This window comes from Urocampus carinirostris, chromosome 8 (assembly GCF_059441175.1).
Source record: "Urocampus carinirostris isolate Australia breed hairy pipefish chromosome 8, RoL_Ucar_1.0, whole genome shotgun sequence".
NCBI classification, from domain to species: Eukaryota; Metazoa; Chordata; class Actinopteri; order Syngnathiformes; family Syngnathidae; genus Urocampus; species Urocampus carinirostris.
The window spans coordinates 7,455,366-7,482,751 of NC_142356.1; the positions used below are offsets into that span (position 1 = coordinate 7,455,366).

At 40.1% G+C, this 27,386-nt stretch overlaps 1 protein-coding gene across 1 annotated transcript in view; it reads left to right on the forward strand.

The window, feature by feature from the left end:
• The first annotated feature begins 8,142 nt into the window (after positions 1–8,142).
• Positions 8,143–27,386, forward strand: part of LOC148360610 (cytoplasmic phosphatidylinositol transfer protein 1-like) — a 48,361-nt gene continuing 29,117 nt past the window's right edge. Inside the window, exon 1 of the mRNA XM_088341481.1 lies at positions 8,143–8,420. Coding sequence (XP_088197607.1) covers positions 8,373–8,420 — 48 coding nt within the window. The 5' untranslated portion in view covers positions 8,143–8,372. The remainder of the gene's footprint in view (positions 8,421–27,386) is intronic.

Here is a 27,386-nt window from a genome sequence, read left to right on the forward strand (position 1 = left end):
TCTTTGTATTTTTTCTTCCAAATAGAGTTTTCAAACTTAATTTTCTTGGGGGACGCAGGAGCTAGGGTCTTAGAGAGATGGGACCAAATCGTGTTTTCCAAAAGATAATCTTTCATTTTACTGTCCTCAAATTTCTTTTTTCCTACATAAATTTAGCTTTAAAAATAAATCAAACAGATTAATAGAATTAGTAAGAGAATAAACAAAACAGTGATAAATAAATACAACAATATTTTAGCAAATAAGTAATTGCATTGACATATTGGCTTTCCGTCTCTTACTCTTCCTTTGTCAGTCCGTCAACGAACCTCTGCACCGCAAGAGGTGGGTTTTGACTCGGTCCTGTTTCCTGTTGGTATTTCCTGTCCGGTATTGTTCCCGTTTATTTTGTCCTGTTTAATATCGGTTCCCAGTTTCGTTCCCGTCTAGTTTGTCCTGTTGAATTTCGATATCCTGTTTTGATATCATCCTGTCTGTGCCGTCCTGTCTGGGATCGACCCCATCTGTCCAATATCTGCTCGGGCAATTGGTATCGATCTCATCGACCTCTGGCTTACAATCATTCCACGCCAAACTGCTGCCTAACGTGCATGACTATCCATTCCCTGTAAAATAAAAGGCTTGTGTGAGAAACGTCACGCATTTGGGTCCTGATCATGTTCCAGTTCTTGACAAAATGTTTACAAATATGATTATTTCTACTGGCCTTTTGGTTGTGGGGAACGCTTGATGGACAAAATATATTTTATTTCACATTGATAAGTAATTAAAGACAATTTTCTGCCCGTCAATTTGCATTTATGAATGTAAAAAAATATGTAAAAGGATAATAAGATCAACAATAAAGGTTTCTTTTGGCTTTGATTTGAATGTATCAGGGTCATGTATTCCGAACACAATATCTTTCCATGCAGCATGGTGGAGCAGTGGTTAGCGCGTGTGCGGCACAGTTCTGAGGTCATAAGATCAAACCTCCTGTGTGGAGTTTGCATGTTCTCCCCGTGCTTGCGCGGGTTTCCTCTGGGCACTCCGGTTTCCTCCCGCATTCCAAAAAACATACATGTCCTCTTTTCAATATGCTGGAGGGGAAATCCTGTAAATATTTCAAAGCAAATATCTTGCACTTTTGTTTGTTGACAAATAGCAGAAAACTGAAGTTTTAAAGCACATGTTTCAAACTCAAGGCCCGCGGGCCACATCCGGCCCGGCGTACACTTATATCCGGCCCATCAAATCCTTTTATATACATCTACTACACATGTGTCAAACAGGCGGCCCGCGGGCCAGATAAGGAGATTGAATCCGGCCCACGAGACAACACTCAGGGAAGCGCAAGAGAAAAACAGGCTGCAGGTTGAAATATGTGAACTTGATGTTGCCAAAGCCAGGTGCCTCGAACAAAGACACTGTACTTGTATTTATTTCTCTCTCTCTCTCTCTCTCTCTCTTTCTCTCTCTCTCTCTTTCTTTTCCACCCCTTTTCTCACACTGTCTCTTTCACTCTCTGTGTCTCTCTTTTTCTCTTCCTTTGTTGCTCTTTGTCTCTTTCTCTCTCTGTGTCTTTTAACCTCTTTTGCTCTAACTTCCTTTTTTCCTTTTCTCTCTTTTCTCTTTCTCTCATCATACCCTTCGCGCTTTCTTTTCTCTTTTCTCTCCTTCTGTCTTTCTATTTCTCTTTGGATTTCTTTCTTCCTCTCCCTTTCTTTTCCCCCTCTCTCACGACTTTTTATCTTTTGTTTCTCACGCTCTCTCCCTCTCTCTCTTTTTCTTTCTTTGTCCCGCCCTCTCTCCTTTTCCCTCCCTCTTTCTCTTATTTCTTTATCTCTCTTTTTCTTTCTCTTTAATCTACTAGTCCGGCCCCCGACAGAATGTTTGTTCTATCGTGTGGCCCCCGAGTTCAAATGAGTTTGACACCCCTGATCTACTATAATGGCCCGGGTCTATGAAACCCTGATAACTTTCAAACTATACTCGGATACTAAAAACCACAAATGCAGAGAAAATTATGTTAACTGACATTGCCGGTAAACCCGTGTGTCTTATTTATAGAGCTTTTGTGGCCGTAATTAATTAATTTAATGTTAAACGGGGGCAGCACGGCGGGGCAGTGGTTAGCGCTTGTGCGACACAGTTCTAAGGTCTTGGGAACCTCCTGTGTGGGTTCAAATCCGGCTACCGGACTTCCTGTGTGGAGTTTGCATGTTCTCCCCGTGCTTGCGTGGGTTTCCTCCGGGCACTACGGTTTCCTTCCACATTCCAAAAACATGCATGACCAGGTTAATTGGCCGGTCCAAATTGTCCCTAAGTGTGACTGAGCGAGCGAGTTGTCTGTCCCTGTGTGCCCTGCGATTGGCTGGCAATCAGTTCAGGGTGTCCCCTGCCCACTGCCCGAAGATAGCTGGGATGGGCTCCAGCACCCCCGCGACCCTACTGAGGATAAGCGGTGCGGCTAATGAGATGAGATGAGATAAGAATGTTAAACGGCACTACAAGACAAAACTTCAGAGTAAGCTGAAAAACTTGAATCCAGAGAAAAGATACAGAAAGTTGAAAGATATTTTTATGGAGAGCAAATATTTTTAATTAATTTAATGTTTAAGATTGTTTATTCTGGAATAATATCCCTGACTTTTTAATTTTTTTTTTTTAGTTTTAGTGTATTCAATAAATATTTATCCCGTTCGACCCGCGACCAAAGGTATGGTTTGAGTTCTTGCCCTCTGTGTTATTGACAGGGTTGGGTAGGGTTACTATAACTTGATTACTTTCAATTACTTTTGGATTACTCCAATACCAAATATGCTAATAAAAGACAAATTAAACTAAATATGAATATAATTAGTAATTTTTGTGCGGGCTTGGGGAGTAACGGAATACATGGAAAGGAAAAAATGATGTTTGCAAGCTATTTGGATTTATTTTCATTTTATTTCTGTCGCATTTTATGTTCGTTTTGCCGGAGATCAAAGAGATCAAAGCCAGGAGAGAAAGCTTACCGTGTGTTGTGAGTCATCATTTTATTCATATCTAATTTCTTTTGTCTTTTATTAGCATATTTGGTATTGGAGTCATCCAAAAGTAATTGAAAGTAATCCCGTTAAAGTAACCCTACCCAACCCTGGTTATTGAGTTTGACACCCCTGTTTTAAAGCCTTCTACTCCCGCCTCCAGACTGTAATTGCCACAATTCACCAAAAGAGGTCTCTTTACTGCAGCTTTAGTTACCAAAGACAATATCAGGTCCTTCAAATCAAGTTTATTTGAAACGCCCTTAATCTCAAGGAGTCTCAAAGGGCTGCACAGACCACAGATTATTGCAAACCACAGGCTATTATGACACTGATCTAAAACCGACATGAGGGCAAGGAAAAACTCAAAAACCTCAACATGAGGTAAATGAAGCAACCTTGAGAAGGGACCGCACATGAGGTCATCCCCCTTACAGGATGACTATGACTGTCAGGACCAGAACAGAAACAGGACCCAATTGCGTTACGTTTCTCACAAGTTTTATTGGAGGAAAGAGAAAGGGCTGCGCCCAGGATTCGGGAAGCAAGTCACTCTTGTACTCGGATGGTAATCCAAACACGGAAGTGTATCTTCCGTAGCGAGCGATGGCGGTGTCAGGGACAGAAAAAACGGGTCGGTAGCCGGGACTGGGAGAGCAGGGTGTGGTCGGGGTCGAAAGCGAGTCGCAAGCCAGAACGGTAGAGTAGACGTAGTCGGGGACAAAAAGAAGTCGTAAGCCTGGGCGGGAGAGCAGACGTGATCAGGATTAAAATGGGTCGTAGCCGGAAACAGACAAAAAACGGGACAGGTGGGAGTCAGGGTCGAAAAAGGCTTGCCTAGTGTTCACTAAGGTTCGCAAGTGTCAACAAGTTACCAGACTGTGGCAAAAGCATGTCCTGAAGGCCCTAGCAAATAGTCGTATTTGTAATCCAAATATTTAAATGCCAAACATAAACATACAATGTGGATGCATCAACTACTCAATGTTGACAGAACTGAACAGACCTTGAAAAACATCACAAATTGCTTCTTAAGGAGTGTATTGGAAATATTCAACAATTCACTTTTGATATTAGCAGGATTAGAAAAGCCGCTAAATAGTAAAGCCAAGTAGGCCTAATATATAAAAGGTCTAGTTAGTAATTAAGGAATAAAAGTAGAAATATCTTGTTCCACTGGTAGACAATTTTACTCATTGTAAATGTTACTTTTCTTGATTTGATTTTTTGATTTGATTTGGTGTCATAATGGTCTGTAGTTTGCAATAGTCTTTGATCCCTGCAGCCCTTTGAGTCTCTTTGTCTTTTTGTAACAAATATTTAGCTAAATTACAAAAACTGGGCAGCACGGCGGCACAGTGGTAAGCGCGTGTGCGGCACAGTTCTAAGGTCTTGGAAACCTCCTGTGTGGGTTCAAATCCAGCTACCGGACTTCCTGTGCGGAGTTTGTATGTTCTCCCCGTGCTTGCGTGGGTTTCCCCCGGGCACTCCGGTTTCCTCCCACATTCCAAAGACATGCATTTCATGCATGGCTGGTCCAAATTGTCTCTAGGTGTGAATGAGCGAGCGAGTTGTCTGTCCCTGTGTGCCCTGCGATTGGCTGGCAACCAGTTCAGGATGTCCCCTGCCCACTGCCCGATGTTTGCTGGGATGGGCTCCAGCACCCCCGCGACCCTACTGAGGATAAGCGGTGCAGATAATGAGATGAGATGAGATTACAAAAACAAAAGGATGTTTTTATTTAATTTTAACTATACAAACATGTTAAAAAATATACAAAAATATAATGATCAACTTGTTCCACTGGGGGACAATTTTTCTCATTTTAAATATTACTTTTCTTGATTTAAATCTTTATTTTACGAGTAAATTTTAACTAAAAGTATATGTATATACTTTAAAGAATAAATTTTATCTCATTTGAGCGTTTTAAAATGCTCATATTTTATTTAAAACAAGAAACATGTTAAAAAATATATAAAATAAAGACTAACAAGCAAAACAAGACGGAAATATATGATAACATGTGAAAAAAAAAAGACTTTAAACGAACAAAATAATCTTCCTGCATGACATTAAATTGTAGTCATTCTTATCACATGTATATCTGAAATAAGTTTCAAAATAAAAGCTCCACATAATGGCGGTGTCGGGAACGGAAAACAGGTCAGTAGCCGGGACAGGAGAGAAAAAAACGTGGTCGGGGTCGTAAGCGAGTCGTAAGCCAGGAAAGGAGATCAAAAATGGGTCGAAGCCGGGGAACAGACGGGTGCAAAAAACAGGTGGGAGTCAGGGTCGAAAAAAGGCTTGCCTAGTGTTAACTGAGGTTCACAGACGGACTGACAAAAGGGGACAGATAGGAGTAGGTTTAAATAGGGACGGGGAGCCAATCAGAGTCCCAGGCAGTTGGCGCCAAAGGAGCGGACACAGTTGATTCACATCAGTGATGATGTCAAATGTTGGGGCTGATCAGACTGTAGCTGGGCCAGATGTGCCCACCAGGTCCAAATTTGACAAAAAGAAAAATAATATAAATACATGATAAGGTGCTTATGTATTGCATTTATTGCTAAGTGTCGAAACAACCAGGCACTATATCGTAAAATATGGGGAATAAAAAGTTATTACATAAGTAAACACCAAAAATTCTAGCCTTTTTATCTAGTGCTCTTTGGTGCTCCCTGGTGGCACCCTGGCGCCTTTCCAAAATGTTTGATAATGGAAAATGATATGGGTCCTGTAGGTAGTGCAGCGGTTTGCACATTCGCCCAACACGCGGAGGGTCTCCAGTTTGAGACCAAGTGGAAACATTTTTCAGCCTGGAGAGGGATGGTACTTGCCCAAGACACACCACAGGAAATGGTGTCCTTAGGACCCTAGAGGTTAAGGGATACACCCACACAGAAGGACGGACATGTTTTTTACTTTCATCATATAAAGCTTTTCATTTTTTACATCTCCAAACATATTTTTCGAGGGGGAGTCCAAAAAAAACGTTTTTAAATTTTATTTTATATTGTACTGCCAAATATTGTATGCATTGCTTTTTTCAATGCCATATGTTTCAGACCGTTTTTATCACAAATTGAATACAGATTTTATTTTAAAAAAATTCTTATGACATTCTGTGGAAATTTCGCTTTTTTTACTCCTTTCTTTAGCATCTCTGTAAGCCGTTCACCCATAGCGAAGAAATACAGTAATAAAAATACAGTATTGATACCTGACTTGCAAAGCCTTAAAGAAGCAAAGGAGATTCTGAACAGATCGAAGAGAAAGGCATGATAGGAGGTAGTTCAGTCAACGGCTTATCCGTAGTTTTATGATGCCTTGACGGCAATCGCAGACCGGCATTTTATATATTCATCATGGAACAATGGCAGACAGGAATCCTAGAGAGGTAACAAATGTTCCCTGTAATTTTCCTTACGGGTCTGAGCGTTCACACAAAGTCGGTGAGCAGCGCTTGAAACAACAGTGAGCAACCATAATCCCAAGTGTGGCAAGATAATTCATGATCAAACATGTCCAAAACTTGACATCAAGTTACATTTTGCTGAGTTTCGGGCAATGCAAAATGATTTTTCTCTTTTGAATGAATTGACTCATGTACTATTGCAAAGGTTGTACGGCCTACAAACGTCGTTTGTTCTTACAATTCTTTCACAAGATATCCATTTCTTTTTATTTCCTGATATATTTTGTCGCATAATATCAACATTTTTGAGGGATTATTGAGTCGGTTGTAAGATACAGAACTGTACTTAATCACATTTTTTAGTGGAAGTACAATGTTGGCAACAAGATTCACTTGATATCATTGGAAATGATTTGAATGCAACACAAACTTTTTCTTCTTTTTTTCCGTGGTTTTTTTTTCTACTTTTTTTTTAATTCCTTTAAAAAAATCTCATTGTTTTTTTTTCCGAGCTGTTACTTTTTTCTTTATGTTCTCTATTTACTTTTTTCTTACATTTCTTTCTTTTCTTTTTTTCTGTCTTTTTTTTTAATTTTTCCTTCTTTTTTCTTTTCCTTTTGTTTCTTTTTTTCCTCAGCTTTTCACTACTTTTTCATTTTGGTATTTTTTTTCTTGTTTTTTCTATTCCCCCTTCCTTGAAGTCATTTTGTGCATAATTTTACATAATATTTGGTCATGTTGGGATTAAAGAAGCAAAAATAACCCGAAGAGCCGTTTAGGACCCGAAAGAGCCGGTTCCTTTTAGTCAGCCGAGCCGAAGAAGCCGATTCTCGACAAACTCTACTAACTTTACTCAACTTCGTTCTCCTTCGACTCGACTTCAAAATACCGCATTTAGGACACAATGTCAGGGTAACCCGTGTATTTTTACCTTCATGCACTGTAACGTTGATTTGAGTCGCTTCTTAATTAGTAATTTTGAGCCCTCATTTTTGTGCGCTGGCTCGATTTTCTTGCGCTGAGAATGTGCGAGCAGTGCGCAATTGCGCACGCGCGCAGGTTAGAGGTAACCTAGTTTGCATTTAAGTTTTTGGGCACTTGAAAATTTTTTGTTGTTGTAAGTGTGTAAAATGGAACGGTGTGAAGCACATTGTAAAGCGCTTTGGGAGGTCTTCATTGACTTGAAAAGCGCTATATAAACGCAGACCATACATTCATTCATTCAATATGGCTCTTATGCAAGGTTGGGTAGGGTTACTTTAACTGGATTACTTTCAATGACTTTTGGATTACTCCAATACCTAATATGCTAATAAAAGAAGAAATAAACAAAATATGAATAAAATTATGACTCACAACACGTGGTAAGCTTTCTCTCCTGGCTTTGATCTCTTTGATCTCCGGCAAAACGAACATAAAATGCGAGAGAAACAAAATGAAAATAAATCCAAACAGCTTGCCAACATCATTTTTGCTGTTCCATGTGTTCCGTTACTCCCCAAGCCTGCACAAAATGTAGTCATTTGATTCATATTTAGTTTCTTTTGTCTTTTATTAGCATATTTGGTATTGGAGTAATCCAAAAGTAATTAAAAGTAATCCAGTTAAAGTAACCCTACCCAACCCTGCTCTTATGACATTTCGGGTTGCCAACCCCTGATTTAGTGACATCTCTATGCTCTTATTTTGAAGGTCACCCTACCCCGACTTCCGGTTTCACTTACTGCCAGCTTGCAGCTAACTCCTGACTCTTGAGATTTAAAGGAGGGGACAAATCCTTGAAAGTGAGCTAGTTCGGGCATTGTAACGGTCCGGACTGGACTTGCAAACCACCCTTCCGTATGCGTTAACGCCAAACCGAAGAGTTTTCTTTTTTGCTTTTTTTGCATCCCGGTGAGGAGGGGAAGAATTGTCAGTTGCAGCAGCACGCAGCAGCACAAGGGAAGATGTTGCTGAAGGAATACAGGATTTGCATGCCGCTCACCGTGGAGGAGGTAAAAGACCGTTTTTTTGTATTTTAAATGGTGGCGTTTTGGCACTCGTATTTAAAAGAAGTTTGTCGTTTTTGTGGATCTGTTAGCTAACTTCGTGGCGGGCTTCCGCGTGCGTGATGAAGTTCATGCGAGAAAGCCACATGTCAGAATAACAATTTGGGGGTCATTATCTCTGATATAAACTTTGCTTTTGACTCGAGAAGAACCTGGGATGAACTTTTGAAATACTCCGCTCACATTAAATGTTGCCCGGAGACATTTGTCGTAAAAGAAATGTCTGGAGGCAGTAAAGCATGAAGTTCAATTTCGGTGATGGCGTCAATCGAAGCTGTTTTGAACTTGGTCATTAAGGTTATCTAATTGGGGTTCATTCCGAAATACATGGTAACGTTTCATCGATTGAATTAGTCGCAATCATCTTTAGTAATTCTATATTTCAAAAACAGCCAAAACCACAAGAACGCTAGCTTCCCAACACAATATCCAGGTGTAGTTATTTAATTTTTTTTTTCGTTTTTTTTTTTTTTCCTCCCCTTCCATCAAAACTGATTTCAAGATATCAAACTTCTTTACGAAAGACTTTTTAATTTAGTAAAATTGGCATTAAAATAATTTTACAAAACGCTGAAAAGATAACTATCAAGTCTTCTGATTGGCACGTGACTCTTTAAGCGGCCGCCATGTTGGATTACAGGCAATAAAACGGAGGATTCAACTACGAATGCGCGTTCTTTAGGAATTTTAATTTATTTATTTATATGGGGTTTGGTGGACTTGATACAAGGAAACATTGTGGGCAATTAAAATCTTTTTCGCTTGCAGTTCGATATGAGGCCCACTTTAGAATTCTCTTGACCCTCAAAAGCCTCTACAAGTGTCTTTTAAACTACTCGATAAGGACAATTTCCAAACAAATCAAGACATTATTGGGACGGAATCTTGGCATGTTTTCGATTAGATTTTACTAGGTGGGGAAAAATAAACAATAAAACTAATCAACTTGCTTGCATTTTCCAAATTTGGATCACTTCTGTGCCCAGGTAAAACTGATTAAAAAGGTTCCCTGATTCCATCCAAAAGTTTTCATTCAGTTGAAAAATGAAATTTGGTTAAAAAATGGATGACTTATAAATTTTAAAGGTGGGGCATGTTGTTCGAGGTTTCCTTAAAAAGTTGAAAGTAGAATATTTTCTCTATTAAAATATTTTAACATTACCCTTCTTAGTTTTTTTTCCACCGCACCTATCTGCATTTCTTACTTTTTAGGAATGCTTTTTATGCAACATAGGTTTATTTTTTTGCAGTTTTTTTGTTAGTGTATCATGAAAATGATAAAGTTAAGAGGTCTGTGTCAGACAGTCCACACGCCACCCCAAAAAAGTTTATCCTGGCGTGTTAAAGAAATGCAATACTTGCACGTGCCTCATGAGCAGCTTGACAGAGGCTGCAATGATGACTTCAGCCAGAAGATGGCATCAGAGAGTAGAACGTTTCAAAATTGATTTTGGAAAAACATATTTGCAATTTTGATTTAATTTTTAAAAGAAAAGTGTGTTTCTGTGCTCCTTTTGTTTTGGGGAGGATTTTAAACTTAGTGGGATGCAAACTTGCCTCTAGATGGCGTCCTTAGAGACTGAGTGAATGACTGTAAGAAGAACAATAATCACAGTTGAATAAATGTCATAATTGTCATTATACAAAATTGGAGGGCTACTCTTTTCGGTGTAAAGCGATTTAGAGAGCGGCTGGCTAGCTACACGGTAGTGACAAGTAACCACCATTTTTGCAAGGTTTTTGTGATGCTTAAAGAACAAGAGTCACAAATATAGCGGTTTTTCTCAAATGGTAGTTCTAAGTCGTCCGTTACATGGGTAATGGATCTGGTGTCGGTGACTAGCCACCTTTGGCAGTGGTGGGTTAAGAGTTGTTAGCCTAGCTGTTAGCTTTCCCTTCAGACGCCGCCTCAGTCAATTTCCGAAACTTCTAAAAATCCAGGAAGAACCTGCTGGTGATCGGCTTTTCTTTGAGGCTCTTCTGATTTTCCCCAGAGTCCGATTTTATTTGATCAATTCATTTTTAACGTAACAAACCGCTGAAGTTATGAGCTGTCGTGTTAGTTTTGGGGGCCTGTTGTGTGCCCGGCTGTTTGACTGGCAGCTTACACCAGCCAATCGAAGTCGTCCACACACGTCTTATAAACTTTGCCTCGCCTTTATTGGCTGGTGGCATTAAAACTTGCTTCTGATTGGCCGGCGCTGTTAAACCCTCAAATGGGAGGATTCTTGTTGGCTAAACACTCAATCACTCAAAAAACAAATTGGAATTATGTCTTCCTAAAAAAGAAACCAGTGTTTTGCGATTACACTAAGTCACATTGCAATATTGTTAAGGTTTTGGTTGATCGTTTTGGTTGACTTTTTTTAATAATACACTCGGTCCCTTCAAATTTAGGCGTGGCCCTCAAACTGTCAACCCGCGGGCTGCAAGTTTAAGACTTGGGGTCACATGACTTTAAGCGGCCATCATTTTGCATTACAAGATGCTGCCACAAATCAATCCACCTACATCACAGGTGTCAAACAGGCCAGATCAGGCCCGCTAAGGGATTGAATCCGGCCCGCAAGGCAACACTCAGAGAAGCACAAGAGACATACAAGCTACAGGTTGAAATATGTCAACTTGATGTTGCCAAAGCCAGGTGCCTCTTACAAAGACACTGTACTTGTATTCATTTCTTTCTTTTCCACCCCTTTTCTCCCACTTTGTCTCTTTCACTCTGTCTCTTTCACTCTGTCTTTTTCTCTTTGTTGCCCTTTGTCTTTTTCTCTCTCTGTGACTTTTAACCTCGTTTGCTCTTACTTCCTTTTTTCCTTTTCTCTTTTCTCTTTCTCTCTTCATACCCTTTGCGCTTTCTTTTCTTTTCTCTCCTTCTATTTCTTTTTGGATTTCTTCCTTCCTCTCCCTTTCTTTTCCCCCTCTCTCATCACTTTTTATCTTTTGTTTCTCACGCTCTCTCCCTCTTTTTCTTTCTTTGTCCCGCCCTCTCTCCTTTTCCCTCCCTCTTTCTCTTATTTTTTTTATCTTTTTCTTTCTCTTTAATCTACTAGTCCGGCCCCCGACAGAATGTTTGTTCTATCGTGTGGCCCCCCCCCGTGTTCAAATGAGTTTGACACCCCTAACCTACATTATCAGTTTAGACAGTGGAACGAGGGTTCAATATGAGGAAAAGTTTCGGGTAATTAACAACTTGGACTCTTATTTCATGAAAAATGACAAGTTGTCATCAATCCTGGCACTTCTCCCGCAATGTCATACCTGTTTTGATCAGCACTGTATTGTTTTTGCCTCCCTGTGGTGTGTCTTGGGCAATTTCAGCCTGGCAGAAGCCGTCCCTCTCCAGGCAGTTTTTCTTTTGGGGGTAGTGGTCTGCTCCCCCACATAAAACATATTTTAGTATCAGTTTTCATGGTTTCCGGATCCCGGAGAATCCTTTTGGATCTTACTCTGATACAGCAGCTTCACCCTGCGGTCGCCGTTTTTCTGTGTTAAGTTTCATCCCTCTATTCTGAGATTCGGTATTGATAGGCAGGGACGTGTGACAATTCTGATACCAGATTCAAAATCAATGAGGGAAAAAATGTTTTGTTTCGAAATTTTGCGCTTCATTGAATCCTAAGGCTTCAACTTACTACAATTTTAATAGATGAACCTTTCTTTTTTTTAAAAATAAATAAAAAATAATCGATAAATCAAATTTTTAATTTCTTTTGTTCATATTTTGTAATTTGAGATTGAAAAATAGTTCACAAAATATTCTCTAATATAAAAAAATCCAGGTGTTTGTCAAACAGCTTAAACAAAAATATACATGTGTGCTATTCATTGAAAAAAAAAAAAAATGCAAAAATAGAGAGGCAACATCGAAGGATAATGCAAGTACTTTGGATCAAGAGGACCTAGTGCATCAAAATACGGCATTGATCTGCACCAGGGTGTCCCTTAAGGACTGCTGAGGTGCCTGTGGTCCGTTTCTGAAAATAAATAACCAGTGCTAGGTCATTGTGATTTTTCCGGGTGACTGGGTCTATTTAACCGTCTATAAATAACTTGCTAATAACATAGTATCAACATAGTAGTACCATGATTTTTATTTTATTTAAGAAATTCATATCGAACTGGGGTCTCTGTGCGCTAATTAGTAACATAAAGTAGCTCTCGGCTTAAAAGGTTGGAGGCTCCTGAAATGCCGATGAGAAGCGCCCTCTGCTGGACTGAAGTGGTACGACAAGCATGTCCACGCAATGGTACAACCAATTTAAATTCTGCCTCATTTGCATGGAATTAACATCCTGATTGGCATCTAAATCGCGCCATGCAACGAATCGATGATGCAATTCGTTGCCAGCGCTTTTAATGATTTTTAACGATTCGTTGTTGCAGCCCTAATCACTGGTGGATTTCATATTTTTGTTAGTGGTGATGTATGATTGTTCGAAAAAGGCCTGATTTAGAGTGAATATAACATCATTACTGCAGCTCGGAGGAAGATGCTGACTAAGGGCGGCGATGCTGGTGTTGCATGAGGTCAGCATTTTTGGAAGGGCGACTCCGCAAACGTTCGAGCCGTGGGAAAAGACGCAGTGTGAATTACTAGCCGTGTTTTTCTATACACGCTGTGACGATTGTGACGGACGGCACCCGTTGTGCGCGTTAAAATTATTTGTAAATCAGGTCTCTCGCCTCAAGTCTAAAATTAGAAGTGCTGGGTAATTACACCCCTGCACTGGCATGCACGCTGCAAACACAACGACACCTTTTTCCTTCCTCGATTGTCACCGTGGTGTCGCTGATCGTTCTGTCTGTGTCTTTGAGGGCCTGGCACTCTCCGAAACAAAAGGATTTTAAAGTGTCAATGTGTAATACAGTGGAACCTCGCTAGTTCGCGGTTCCACTTTTGCAGGTTCAGAGCTTCGCGGGTCTAAAAAATATACCTTACTTTCTCAATAAAAGCATTTATTGACTTGACGCCATTGAGCGCGAGCTTATGTTCAACTGAGGATACGGTGTGGACACTCTTATTGTGAAGGGGAGGGGGAGGTTCTGACACAATGCTTAGTCATGGTGAGTTACAGCTTCACTCACCCCCACCTCCTTCAACTCCTCCCACCTCACCCCTTTCTTATGTGGCGCTCGTTTATCATGGAGGAACTCGGTGATGTAAGTATATTCTCTTCTGTCACATTTCATCTCAAGTTTGACTTTATTATACCAAAAGCGAGCGGTTGTTTGTACTACCTAAACACGGCTAATTGTGTGTAGTTTCGTGTATTTGTTGTAAAAGCCGTTTGATGCCGCTAGCTAAAGTATGTTGTTATTGTCAGAAGGTAGCTCTTTCACTTTCATTAAAGTAAACACAGACCATTTTTTTAAACTGTTGTTTCCCAAAAGGCTTCACAAACACTCATCAAATATCACAAATATCAATATATATATGAATTTTAGCTAGTGTCAGTAACTACACAAGCAATCAGGGCATCTGAAAAGGGCTAATAGCTGGAGTTGGTCAGTGCTGGTGGAAGTGGTTAACTTTTGACAGAAAATTCAGGATTTTATTAGAAAGGCCAGTAAAAGATGGCGAGAGCAAAAACAAACGATCATATCCTGTGGCTAACATGAGTGTCTGGAGAAGGAAACGGTGGAAAAAAAGGCAACAATACTAGCATCTCTGCGACATTTTCTTGCACAAGCAGTTATGGAGGGTGAGTGACTCTAAAGGAGCAGTAAACGATAACAGCAGCAAGTAGTGAGCCATAGCCTGCAGCAGAGTTGCTAAAATGAGTGGCTAGAGAATGAAACTGTGGATATGTTGTTAAAGAACCCTGTATCTTGAGACCTTTTTCTTGCACGGGCAGCTGCAGAGTGCAAGTGATACTAAAAGCGAAGGCAAGAGCAGCTAACTATATCGGCCATCAGTGAGCCATAAACTGCAACAAATGGCTAACATAGGTGGCGAGAGAAGGACTTAGTGGAAAAATGCCTGAATCTTGGCTACGTTTCCTTGCACAAGCAGCTATGAAAGGCAAGTGATACTGAAGGATGAAGTAGGATTTACTAACGATAATAACGGCCAGAGGCTAGCCATAGCCTGCAACCAAGTGGCTAGAGATGAAGACAGTTAAAAAAATGAATGATGGCTGAATATCAGAACTTGGCAACTATCAATTTTCAAACAAAAAATACACTTAAAATCAGGTTATTTTAGATGTATTTTCCTTATCGGCTTCAGGCAGATTCGCTTTTGTTTTCTTTGGTTCATAGTGGCACTTTCAATTTTAAGTTAGCTTATCCGGGGCTTAACTGAATGGCAAGAGAAGGAAACGATGGAAAATGAACGACGGGACTTTGCGACCATGACATGCATGGTCAGCTTAACAGCTAGCTTAGCAAAATGGTCATTTGGGCTTCTGTAGCATTAAAATGGTGGACAAACCTAAAGCTTCAAGTTGTGCAAGAAAATTTCTAAACCTAAATAAATGTTTATGTAACGGTGCATCTGTTTTTTGTTGTTATTTAAATTCAAAGTATTTTATTTAAACAAATGAGGTATTTTTACACCATTATGGGTTGCTATACAATACACATTGTGGCCATAAAAGGAAATGGACTCAACAAATCCTTTCCTCTCTTGCTTGGACAGACAGGAAACTTAAAATACACTAAAAGGACAATCACGAGAAGGGGCCTCTTTGTCTCCATCCGGCTTCATTAAACCTTCATAGATAAGAAAAAATTAATGAGAATGTATCCTGTTAATCTTTGGTGCTATTCCACATAATCTATAACCAGTATGTCTAAATTCCGGCCCATGGTCTAGTTTTTACTTAATATATGGCCCGCCATTAATTTTGACTGCAATATTAATTCAATTTGCCCCCCATCAAATCACATTTTCACCAAATCGTGCCAGAAGCCCTTTGGCCACCTTGGCTTTTTGTGAGAATTTTAGCCCACACCATTTCTGACATAGCGACTGTAAAAAAAAAAAAAAAAAAAAAAAAAGGAAAGTTGACTGTGAGGGAAGTGGAAGTTGGAATTTTTTTTAATTTTTATTTTTAATCATCTGAAACGACTGTGTGTCTAATTTGCCTAGAGACTGTGGGTGTTTTCAAAGAAAATCATACCAACAGGCACTGCCAGACGAAACATGCCATCTGGTAATAAACGCTGTGAAAAGGAAAAGCAACTTGAAGCTGTCATAACGGCACAGCAGCGCTTTTTCAAATAAAACTGCCACAAAGGGCAAACTACAAGGTTGGGGTGCTAATCGTGCTAATCGCCGAGCACCTCAAACCAAGGCTTTTCAAAGAATGTCAGACCGAATGGACAGTCTTTACACATTTTCACCTTACCAATTCTGACCTCCCCCCCTCCCCCGCTTTCTGGAAAGTTTGGACACCCGAGGGTTAAATGCTTAGTTTGTTTAGTGATTGTATATGCTTTCATGTTAACTCCTCTTAGCGCTCTCAGTGCCTTGCTAACATTATGAAGAGGTTGAGAGGAAACCCGACCAAGGTGTGTTACTAATATAGAAAATTCCAAATATATTCTAATGAGTAACATAAATGCTTAGAACGTTTCCATCAAGTAGTGTCGGGTGATTGAATATTCTAGGATGACGAATTATTGGGTCCTTTTTTTTTCTTTCGGGTCGAAGACTAAAGTCATATTTAGCCGCTAACTCTTATGATAACGGGCAGCACAGTGGTTTGCGCGTGTGCGGCACAGTTCTGAGGTCATGAGATTGAACCTCCTGTGTGGAGTTTGCATGTTCTCCCCGTGCTTGTGTGGGTTTTCTCCGGGCGCTCCGGTTTCTTCAGACATTTCAAAAAAACCATGCATGTCAGGTTGATAGGCCGGTCCAAATTGTCCCTAGGTGCGAATGACGGAGTGAGTTGTCTCTATGTACCCTGCGATTGGCTGGCAACCTTTTCAGGGTGTCCCCTGCCCACTGCCCGAAGATAACTGGGATGGGCTCCAGCACTCCCGCGACCCTACTGAGGATAAGCGGTGCAGATAATGGATGGATGTAGATTAAAGAATTGGGCAGCACGGTGGAGCAGTGGTTAGCTTGTGTGTGGCACAGTTCTGAAGTCATGAGATCGAACCCCCTGTGTGGAGTTTGCATGTTCTCCCCGTGCTTTTATGGGTTTCCTCCGGGCACTCCGGTTTCCTCCCACATTCCAAAAACATGCATGTGAGGTTAATTGGCCGGTCCGAATTGTCCCTAGGTGGGAATGAGCAAGTGATTTGTCTCTGTGTACCCTGCGATTGGCTTGCAACCAGTTCAGGGTGTCCCCTGCCCAATACCCGAAGATAGCTAGGATGGGCTCCAGCGACCCTACTGAGGATAAGCGAGCAGATGATGGATGGATGTTTTGATAACTGTCTACCTGATAAGCAAAATCAATTTTCAAGGGGCCAAGTCCATTCCTGCTGACTTTAGCATGGCACCTCAAACTAACCGTTGGTCATAGTTCTGCAACAGTCTTTTTCCCGCCGGGCGAATTCCCGCCTCTTCTTCACTGTTCGATTCCCGCCATCCACTGGAGGCATCGCTCAGAAAATGTCCCGTTTGTTCCTTCGGTGTCACGGTGAGGTGCAAGGCCTTTTTGCCATCTGGCACACGGCACAATGCTGTGATTCAATCAAAATTCCATTTAGTGGCGTTTAGTCCTCATCACGTGTGGCGATGGGGCCATTATGGGAGCGCTCTCATTTCCTTGATGCGCTCGTTGTGTTTTCGCAACATGAGTTTTTCGTGTATCGAGCTAGCGAAGGACGTCGGCCCCTCGTGTGGCCCCGTTTGAAGTGCAAACTGCAGGATGCAACACTACGAGAGAGAATTCTCTCACTTTGCTGTCACTGTTATTACACAAAGTTGAGCTTGGCTATTAGTCTGGGTGTATTGTCTCAATCAGGCATGTCCAAAGTCTGGCCCGCTGGTCAGATATGGCCCGGGACCACATTTTTACTGGCCGGCGGTGTTTCCCATCAAGATAATACAGTGGCTTGCGAAACTATTTGGCCCCCTTTGTGACCTTTTGACACATTTCAGGCTTCAAACATAAAGATATAAAACTGTCATTTCTTGCGAAGCATCAACAATAAGTGGGACACAATCATGAAGTGGAACATACTTTATTGGATATTTTAAACTTTTTTTTTTTTTGACAAATAAAAAAGTGGGTGTGCAAAATGATTCAGCCCCATTGAGTTAATACTTGGTAGCGCCACCTTTTGCTGCGATGACAGCTGCAAGTCGCTTGGGGTATGTCTCTCAGTTTTGCACATCGAGAAACTGATATTTTGGCCCATTCCTCCTTGCAAAACGGCTCGAGCTCAGTAAAGTTGGATGGAAAGCGTTTGTGAACAGCAGTTTTCAGTTCTTTCCAGATTCTCAATAGGATCGAGGTCTGGACTTTGACTTGGCCATTCTAACACCATTCCATTGTAGCTCTTGCTTTATGTTTTGGATCATTTTCTTGTTTGAAGACAAATCTCTGTCCCAGTCTTAGGTCTTTTGTGGACTCGGTCAGGTTTTCTTCCAGAATGGTCCTGTATTTGGCTCCATCCATCTTCCCATCCATTTGAACCGTCTTCCCTGTCCCTGCTGAAGAAAAGCGGGTCCAAACCATGATGCTGCTACCACCATGTTTGACTGTGATGATGAGCTGTGCTGCTTCTACGCCAAACGTAACATCTTGCATTGTTGCCAAAAAGTTCAATCTTGGGCTCATCTGACCAGAGCACCTTCTTCCACATGTTTGGTGTCTCTCCCAGGTGGCTTGTGTCAAACTTTAAACAACATTTTTTATGGATATCTTTAAGAAATGGCTTCCTTCTTGCCACTCTTCCAGATTTGTGCAGTATACGACTGATTGTTGTCCTATGGACAGATTCTCTCACCTCAGCTGTAGACCTCTGCAGCTCATCCAGAGTGATTGTGGGCCTCTTGGCTGCAGCTCTGATCAGTTTTCTCCTTGTATGAGCTCAAAGTTAAGGGGGTACGGCCCGATCGTGGTAGATTTGCAGAGGTCTTATACTCCATCCATTTCAATGTTATTGCTTGCACAGTGCTCCTTGGGATGTTTAAAGTTTGGGAAGTCTTTTTTTTTTTTTTTATCCAAATCCAGCTTTAAATTTCTCCAACGGTATCTCGGACCTGCCTGGTGTGTTTCTCGTTCTTCGTGATGCTATACAGAGACTCTATTGCACACAGGTAGATTCCATTTCTCATTGTTGGTCATTTAGATCAACATTGAATCATTCAGAAATCCTCACTGAACTTCTGGACAGAGTTTGCTGCACTGAAATTAAAGGGGCTGAATCATTTTGCTCACCCACTTTTTCATTTATTTGTCAAAGAAGTTTAAAATATCCAATAGTGTGTTCCACTTCCTGATTGTGTCCCACTTATTGTTGATGCTTCACAAGAAATTAGTTTTATATCTTGATGTTTTGAAGTCTGAAATGTGTCAATGTCACAAAGTTCAAGGGGGCCAAATAGTTTTGCAAGCCACTGTATGTGGCCAGCCAGTCGTGTTGACTGTAGTAAAATACATTTGTACTCCCCAAAAAATTCGCCATATCACAAGATGGTGGCAGGAGCCCTTCGGCCACCGTCCCCATTTCCGACATGGCGTCTGTAAATAAAAAAAGGAAAGTTGAATGTAAGGGCCGCTGCTTACAGGACAAGCGGGAATTGGAGTATCTTTTTAAATAAACCATAAACGACAAAGGATGGCAGAAGGGGGAGGAATAAGTAACTGAACCATCCAAAAGGACACGTATGTAAAAAGTGTCTTTAACTGAACCACTGAATCGTTTGTAGGTTTATGCTGGCATGAAAAGTCATAAGGGAGAGGAATAAGTAAGATATTTTTCAAAATCACACTGATTAATAAACTGTTCTTTTAAATAAAAACCAGCCAAACATTTATGGGTTCACATACTTTAATGGGGAGCGCATGCAAACGACAGAAGGGGAAGAATAAGTAATAGAAACACACACACAGGTCCAATAATTATTACGCATCACTAGTGGATATTAATAAATCTTCTGTTTTGTTTGTAGTGTGAAGCAGACACACATGGTAAGATTATATATATCTATATAGATATACTGTATATTCAAATGACAATTCACAGGAACCATCCTCACTTCCTCATTGGGGTGCTATATTTAGAAAAGGCTTGGTGAGCCTCTTTATTGTAGTATTAACATCATCACGTCATAGGAATGAATGGAATTTTTATGTCAAAAAATGAGCATGGAAAAGTGTGTCTCAGATCCCCATGTTCTTCAGTTCCGCTGAGTTTCCATAACAACTGTGCATCTATCTTTAGTTTTTGCGCTCAAGGAAAGAAACCAAATATGCTGATCTAGATTATGTTATGATAATTTTAAAGCTGGGGTTGAACAATAGATTTTCTACGTCCCTCAAATATGAACACAATCTGTGCGCATGTAGATCTTATGAGAGGTTTTCAACAAGCTGCTTTGTCATAATTCTCGTTTTTGCTAATGTATTTTCTCCCTGAAACTGACATTTCTTTGGATTTATATGTATAATCTCTTTTAATGGGCTAGGAGGTTGACAATTTACAGGAATTTTTTTGTCAGGCATATTTTCCACAATTTTAAATAAATATTACCAGTGTCTGAATCTCGCAACAAAAAGTTAGCGGACACCAGGCCTGCCCAGCCACAAAGTTGCCTGCCCCATTTTTCACAACTTAGCACAATAAAACGACAAATCACAAAAAAAAACATTGTTGCAAAGTATTAAGGATTGATAATCTGAGTATATAACAGAACAACACTTTAAAATTAAGTTTATTATAAATCTACTTATTACATTCATTGTTTTCCATCTGGCATCAGTATGTACCTGTATTTACTCCTCTTCATTCATGCAATGTTTGCGTTGCCTCGTCTGCTACTAGCCACGTGAACGCCTCTTTCCACGATGCTTTACCTTTTGTAGCGTCATAAATTTTGTTAGCTTCTTTTGAATCTTCTGGAGCTGAGGTTTTGGCTTGATTCCTAACCACTTATCCATTTTTCTTGTGTTCTGTCTACTTTGTAAAATGATATGCAAATGCTCGACCTTATAATGCTCGAAAGTCTGGAAGCATGAAGTTATTCGATGCAGGCTCCTGATTAACAGCCGAGTATGCAAATTACCAAACGAACCGAAATTTTGAAACCGAACGAAGATTTCGAAATCGGAATAAAGCTAATGTTTGATTTGAATATATTTTATTTATTTTTCTAGAAGAAGTTGTTGGCCACCCGGGGAGAAACGTTTTGTAAGTTGTACGCCTGAACTACAAGCCACGGGAACTCCTCTTTCCATGATGCTTTTAATGTACGTTTTGGAGCGTCATCAATTTTGTTAGCTTCTTTTGAATCTTCCTTCTGGGGCTGAGGTTTTGGCTTGATTCCTAACCACTTATCCATTGTTCTTGTGTTCTCTGTGCGTCTACTTTGGAAAATAATATGCAAATGCACGACCTTATAACACTCGGGGAAAGTCCGGATGCAGGCTTCTGATTGGCTGCTGAGTATGCAAATTGCCAAACGAACCAAAATTCCGAAATTTCCAAACCGAACTAAGATTTCAAAATCGGAATAATTTTTTTTACGTGATTTGAATTTTTTTTTTCTTAAACATTGTCTGCCACCCGAGTGGAGACGTTTTGTTGTACGCCCGACGTAAAAGATGCACTGATATTACTATTATTAGTATTATTATTAAATATATTTTTCAAAAAAATGAAACTTAAAAAATTTGAAATTGGCTCTATCGGGGTTTTTTTTGTTTGTTTTTTGCTTCTGTTCTTGCACGTCTCTCTTTATACGTACAGCTGCACGAGCTGAAGCTACATTCAATTTTCAATGGCCTTCAAAAACTTCCCCTTCAACATTTCAATCTTTGCATTAGCGAATGCAAGCACTGTGCCGTCATGGCTTTTTTTTCCTATACTCAAAGTATTCACAAGCAGAGCGCGAATAGGAAAAAAAAACCCCACATCCGAGCGAGTCCGGTCCGTTCGGCAGAAAGCAAAGGCAAAATTGCGTCCGAAGGGGGAGGTGCTAATGGAACGCGCACTAAAGGAATGTCGATATAAAAAGAAATGTGTGGGAAGTGATCAGCTGTCTGCTCCCACTGAAAAACATTTTTCAGCCAGAAAGCGACAAACAAGGGAAAGAAATACATGCAAGATGAGGAGAGGATGAAATCAATTATTATAAATGTAGCAGCACAAGAAAAATGGAGTGGAATGGGTCAAATTACTATTCATTCTCTTGCATCACTGGCAGAATATTTACAGTACTGTGAAAGTGTTTCATGCAGTTTGTTTTTGCGTATTTATCACTCGCAAAGGTGTCAGATCATCAGACCAATTTTAATATCACATAGAGACAACCCACATATTGAAAGGTTGAGTCCATTTATATAGGCAGAAAAGTAAATACCCTCTTGATGAATCACAAAGCAACTGACGAACAACAGTTTTGGGAAAGATGAAGTCATTTCCACAGGCTACACCCAAAATGGATTTCCACCTTATGTTTGGAAACAAGAAATCACTTCAATTTAATCTGTTGGACAAACTCAGGAGGTAGAGCGCTCGTCTTGGGATCGAGAGATCGCAGTTCGAATCCCGGCTCCTCCGTGTTACATGTCAAAGTGTCCTTGGGTAAGACACTGAACCCCTAATACCCCCAATAAGCAGGTTAGCGCCTTACATGGCTGCACGGCCGCTATTGGGAAATGTGAAGCACATTGTAAAGCGCTTTGGGAAGTCATTGACTTGAAAAGCGCTATATAAATGCAGATCATGTCATTTCATTTCATGTTCAAAAGGGCTGCGCAGACCAAAGACTATTATTACACAATCACCTGATCTAAAACCTAATAAAATTATAAGTTATTATTTTAGATATGCATAAAGTAGCCCTCGGCTTGAAAACCCCTGCACAAGAGGTATTTTTTACACTATTTAATTTAATAATAATAAGCGTATTGTGGGAATGTAACTGAAAAGTTATAGTATATAAAAGCAAATTGCAGTAGACCCGCGAGATATGCATGGATCCGCCCTGAAGTGGAAAATACGAAATTGGCGAATAGTTGGGGATGGAAACCTATGGTAAATGCTTTCCGAACCCCAGGTAATAAAGATCAAAAACATTAAAATATAAGAAAATAGCATGTGGTAAGTGATACTCATGTGTTGTGTATAGGATTATAGAACATAATAAAAATATATAGTGGAAAAACAATTTGATCTACCTTTGGTGTGGTACAGTGGAGTTATGGGTGGATGCAGCGGGGGTATTAGGTGAATTCAAATGAAACTGATATTTAAACTTCCACTTGTGAGGATTGTCACGCCCTTAAATGATTTCCTTACTTTATTCGCCTAATTCTTAGACTACTACTGGCTAAAAAAGTTCAAATCATGTCCCATTAATTTGTGATGCCCTTGATCACAAAATGTCTCAAAGGACTGAACAGGATTACAATGACACATCCCCTGATCTTAAACCAACATGCTGGCAAGGAAAAACTCAACCTCAGCACAAGGAAAATAGGAAACCTTGAGAAGGGGTCTCGCAAGTGGTAATCCCCCCTTTCAGGATGACCAGGGTCCCATAGATTTAGCATTGGGTAACAGTACACAAAACCTAGTGAACATCAATAAATGAAAACAAAAATACAAAACAGTCTTACACCATACATATTTTTTTTTTCAAACGTGTTTATTTAGCTGAACATGTTATATTGTACATGTGTTTCGTTATATCATATTTTGTTAATGAACAAAATGTCAAGTCCCGTCATTCATTCATCTTCCACCTTTTTTCTCCACTGTTTCCTTTTCTAGCCACTTATGATACCCAATAAGATACAGGCTATCACTTGCTGCGAGCCACGATTGTTATCGTTGGCTTCTCCTTGTAAGTAAAGTTTGCTTTGTCCTTAAACGGTTGGACGTGCAAGGAAATGCTACGAAGTTCTATGGTTCAGACATCAAGCTTTTTTTCACCCACTGTTTCCTTCTCTAGCCAGTCATTTGAGCCACATGGCTGCAGGCTTTGTCCGTCCACAGCTGGTCAGGCAAGTGAAGTATGCGCAGTTCAATGATTTAGCCATGCAGGAATTTTTGTCAGCTGTTTCCTTCTCTAGCCAGTCATTTTAGCCACTTTCCTATCTTGCTTACCGTCTTTTTGTCCCTCTTTATTTTCCCTTTTTTTCATTTGTTCCTTTTCCATCTTTTTTTCCAGTCTTTTTCTTATTTTCCTTTTCTGTTTTCCTCTGTCCCTCTTTTTTTCTCTCTCGTAGTTTATTTCTCCTGTTGGTTCTTTTCCTATTTCTCCCGTTCTTTTCGCTCTTTTTCTCTCTCCACTTTTCCCCAAGTGGTGGTTCAGGCTTGCATAGCGTGTGCTCTTTGATTGCACTCACATCAGTTCTATTCTCAACTACAGCGACCTCTATTGGGGAATTATCACACACGGTCACTTAAATGAACTGATGCCATGCCCCGGGGCCCATATTTCCTCTTAAATGGAATTTCCACGGCACTCCTGGACAGCGTCCACGCATTCTATTAGTTAGATTGCTCTTCATTCTTGTGAGGCGGGCATTGTGCCGGCGTTTCTTTTCCGAGCAGAATCGGAGTCACGGGTTTGTGTGAAAAGAGTCTCTGGAAACGAGTGACGCAAGCAAAAGTGGGAACCGATCCAGAGGGCCGAACCACATGCTGCGGCCTCGCGTCATCTTCCTTTTTGTTTGTTTTTACTGTCCAACGTTCACTCCAATGAAGCTTGGCCAGATGTCTGGGGAGAACATTTGAGTGAGATGATTCATGAGTTTTAGAGCAGAAGTGGATGGGTTTTGGTGTGAGCTTCGACCAGGTTTTCCTAGGCAACATATACTGTGGAATTAATTTATACCTAACAAATGGCCTCAAGTCAGAAGTGCGAAATGAGAAACAAGAGGTTTACCTAAGTCAAGTCATGGTTTTTGTTTGGCCCTTAATCTCAAGGAGTCTCAAAGGGCTGCACAGACCAGATTATTGCAAACCACAGACTATTATGACACCATCCCCTGATCTAAAACCTACACGAGGGCAAGGAAAAACCTCAACATGAGTAAAATGAGGAAACCTTGAGAAGGGACCATCAGGGTTTGTATTTATAGCAAATGTACGTAAAAATCATCATTGACAATATTATGGCAATATTTTTTTTATATTATTTAACAAAATCCGATCAGTCTTGTAATTTGAAATATTCTGTGTATGTAAGTAAAAATTTTTTTTTTAATTGTCAATCAATGCAGGCATGCATTTTTTTCTCTAAGAATTACAGACCCTCTCCTACTGCTTTTGAACATTGACAAATGTCATATCACCCAGAGTGACTCAGTCAAAAATTTAGGTGTCATATTTGACCCCGATCTGTCCTTTCAAACACACCTTAAGAATATGACTAGAACATCTTCGCAACATTACTTACATTTGCTGTCTCAGCCAGATGCGGAGATTGATTCACGCATTCGTTACCTCCCGTCTCGATTACTCTAATGGACTACTCTGGTCTCCCATAGTCTAAAATCAAGAGCCTTCAGCTTCATGCTGCAGCGAGGCTTTTAACTAAGACCAGAAAGTTTGATCACATGACCTTGATTTTAGCTAACCTGCATTGTCTCCCTGTTCGCTTAAGATGTGATTTTAAGATTCTGTTGGTAGTATACAAAATCATGCATGGACTTGCTCCCTCATATCGTTCAGATTTAATTCCCCCCTATGTTCCGGTCCAGAGCCTTCGCCCTGAAAACACTGGTCTACTAGTGATCCCAAGAGTCAAGAGATCCGCTGGTTCGAGAACGTTCTCCATTCAGGCCCCGGTTCTATGGAATGCTCTTCCCCCTGAGATTCAATCTGCAAACTCAGTGGAACTGTTTAAATCTAAGCTTAAAACACACTTCTATTCTATGGCATATGAATAACTTATATTCTATTTTGATAATACATGTGTATTTGCCCTCATGTAGGTTTTAGATCAGGGGCTGGTGTCATAATAGTCTGTGGTTTGCAATAATCTGTGGTCTGTGCAGCCCATTGAATTAATCGAAAGTTTTGAAGTATTACTGTAGGGTTTTTTAGTATCTCTGAAGTCTAATTTTTATTGAAGTTCTGTTGTTTTTTTTTTGTAGTAGTATCTCTAAAGTAATTTCTATGTAGTAGCTTCTTTAATATAGTATTTAGTATTTTGGTAGTACTTTTGTTGTATTTTGAAAGTAGATTTTTGTTGTTGTATATCTTTAGTATTTTTGTAGTATTTTTTTGTATTTTTGTATTATCTGTTATAAACTTGACTACTTACGAACATTCGAGTTACGATACGAAAATTTGTTTTCGGGATATTCAAAAATATCCGAACAAGTTAGCTTTTGTATTATGTGCATCTTTTTCCGAGTACCGGACATTAGTGTAGTGCTTCTTTCCACCTCTACCGGCAAGTGGCGCTGTGAGAGCTCACCCAGCATCCAACCTGAAGAAGAACTTTTCCCGGTGGTTCTCACCTTTGGTGTTATGAATTTACTACAGCCCCTGAAGTTATAATTACCCTCTTTCTAAATGAATAATTTATGGATGTTTTCTGGCACTGTTTTTGTTGACCTTAGATGGCAGTTGTGCAGTGAAAAAATGAAAAATTTTAATAGAAAATAATATTGGTATGATAGTTCATGTATTTTTGACTAATATTCAAATCAATGTATTTTTCTTAATACGCTGTTTTGTACCACTAGGAGGCACCAAATATTACACTCTAATTGTACATTGAAAAAGATAAATGATGCCCTGCTGGCAGAAATATTTTTTTCTTTTTTTGACCCTAAAATATTTTTTCTTGAAAATATAATGAAAAATATGATTTTCAAATGAGCACTAACTTGGACTTTTTAAAAAGTATTTTTATTTCACTTAATACAGCTAAAAATCTGATCCTTTTTCTTCCAGTTCCACTTAATGAAAGAGAAAAAAAAATCATGTAGTACTTGTGCTCGCTGATGTTAGTGATGATACTTGACATTTTTAGCTACGGTGCCTAGCACGAGCCTTTGGGTTTTATGAAGCCGCTTCCTGGAAATCCGGCCTGTTGCCGGGCAGCTTTGCAACGTTAAACAGAATTCTTTATTCTCTTGGTGCCAAATGATCACATTTGCATGCTCCAACCGCTTCTTTTGTGTCTTTGTCTGCTGTTGATCCGCTTGAACGAGTGTTTTGGACCAGAACTTTTTGTTTTTGGTAGCCTTTTTTGGGGGCTTTCACTGTGGGAGCGAGAGCGCCCACACTGTTATGAAAGAGGCCACTTGCTCACATTTTCATTTTGCAGCGCTGGAGTATTTGCTTTGAAAACATAGTGCGGGAATTGTCTGATATAGCAGATCGTTTTTGTCATTTCCTAGGACTGTATTTATTGGATTTCCAGTGTTGAGCCATTCCGTAACCTGTATTTTCCATGTTCGTCCATCCATCCATTATTTGCACTGCTTATCCTCAGTAGGGTCGCGGGGGTGTTGGAGCCAATACCAGCTATCTTCGGGCAATGGGCAGGGGACACCCTGAACTGGTTGTTCCATGTTCATATTAAGAAGAAATCGCGCTCGCTTGCTCTTTCTGTCTTTCTCTCTCGCTCTTTCTTTCTGTCGTTCGCTCTCGCTCTTCCTTTCTTTCGCTTTCTCTTGCTCTCTCGCTCTCATTCTTATTCTTTCTTTTTCTCTTGCGCTTTCTTCCTCTTTCTTATTCTTTCTCTCTTGCTCTTTTATTCTCTTTCTTGCTCTTTCTCTTGCGCGTGCAATCTCTCGCTCTTTCTTTTTCTCCCAC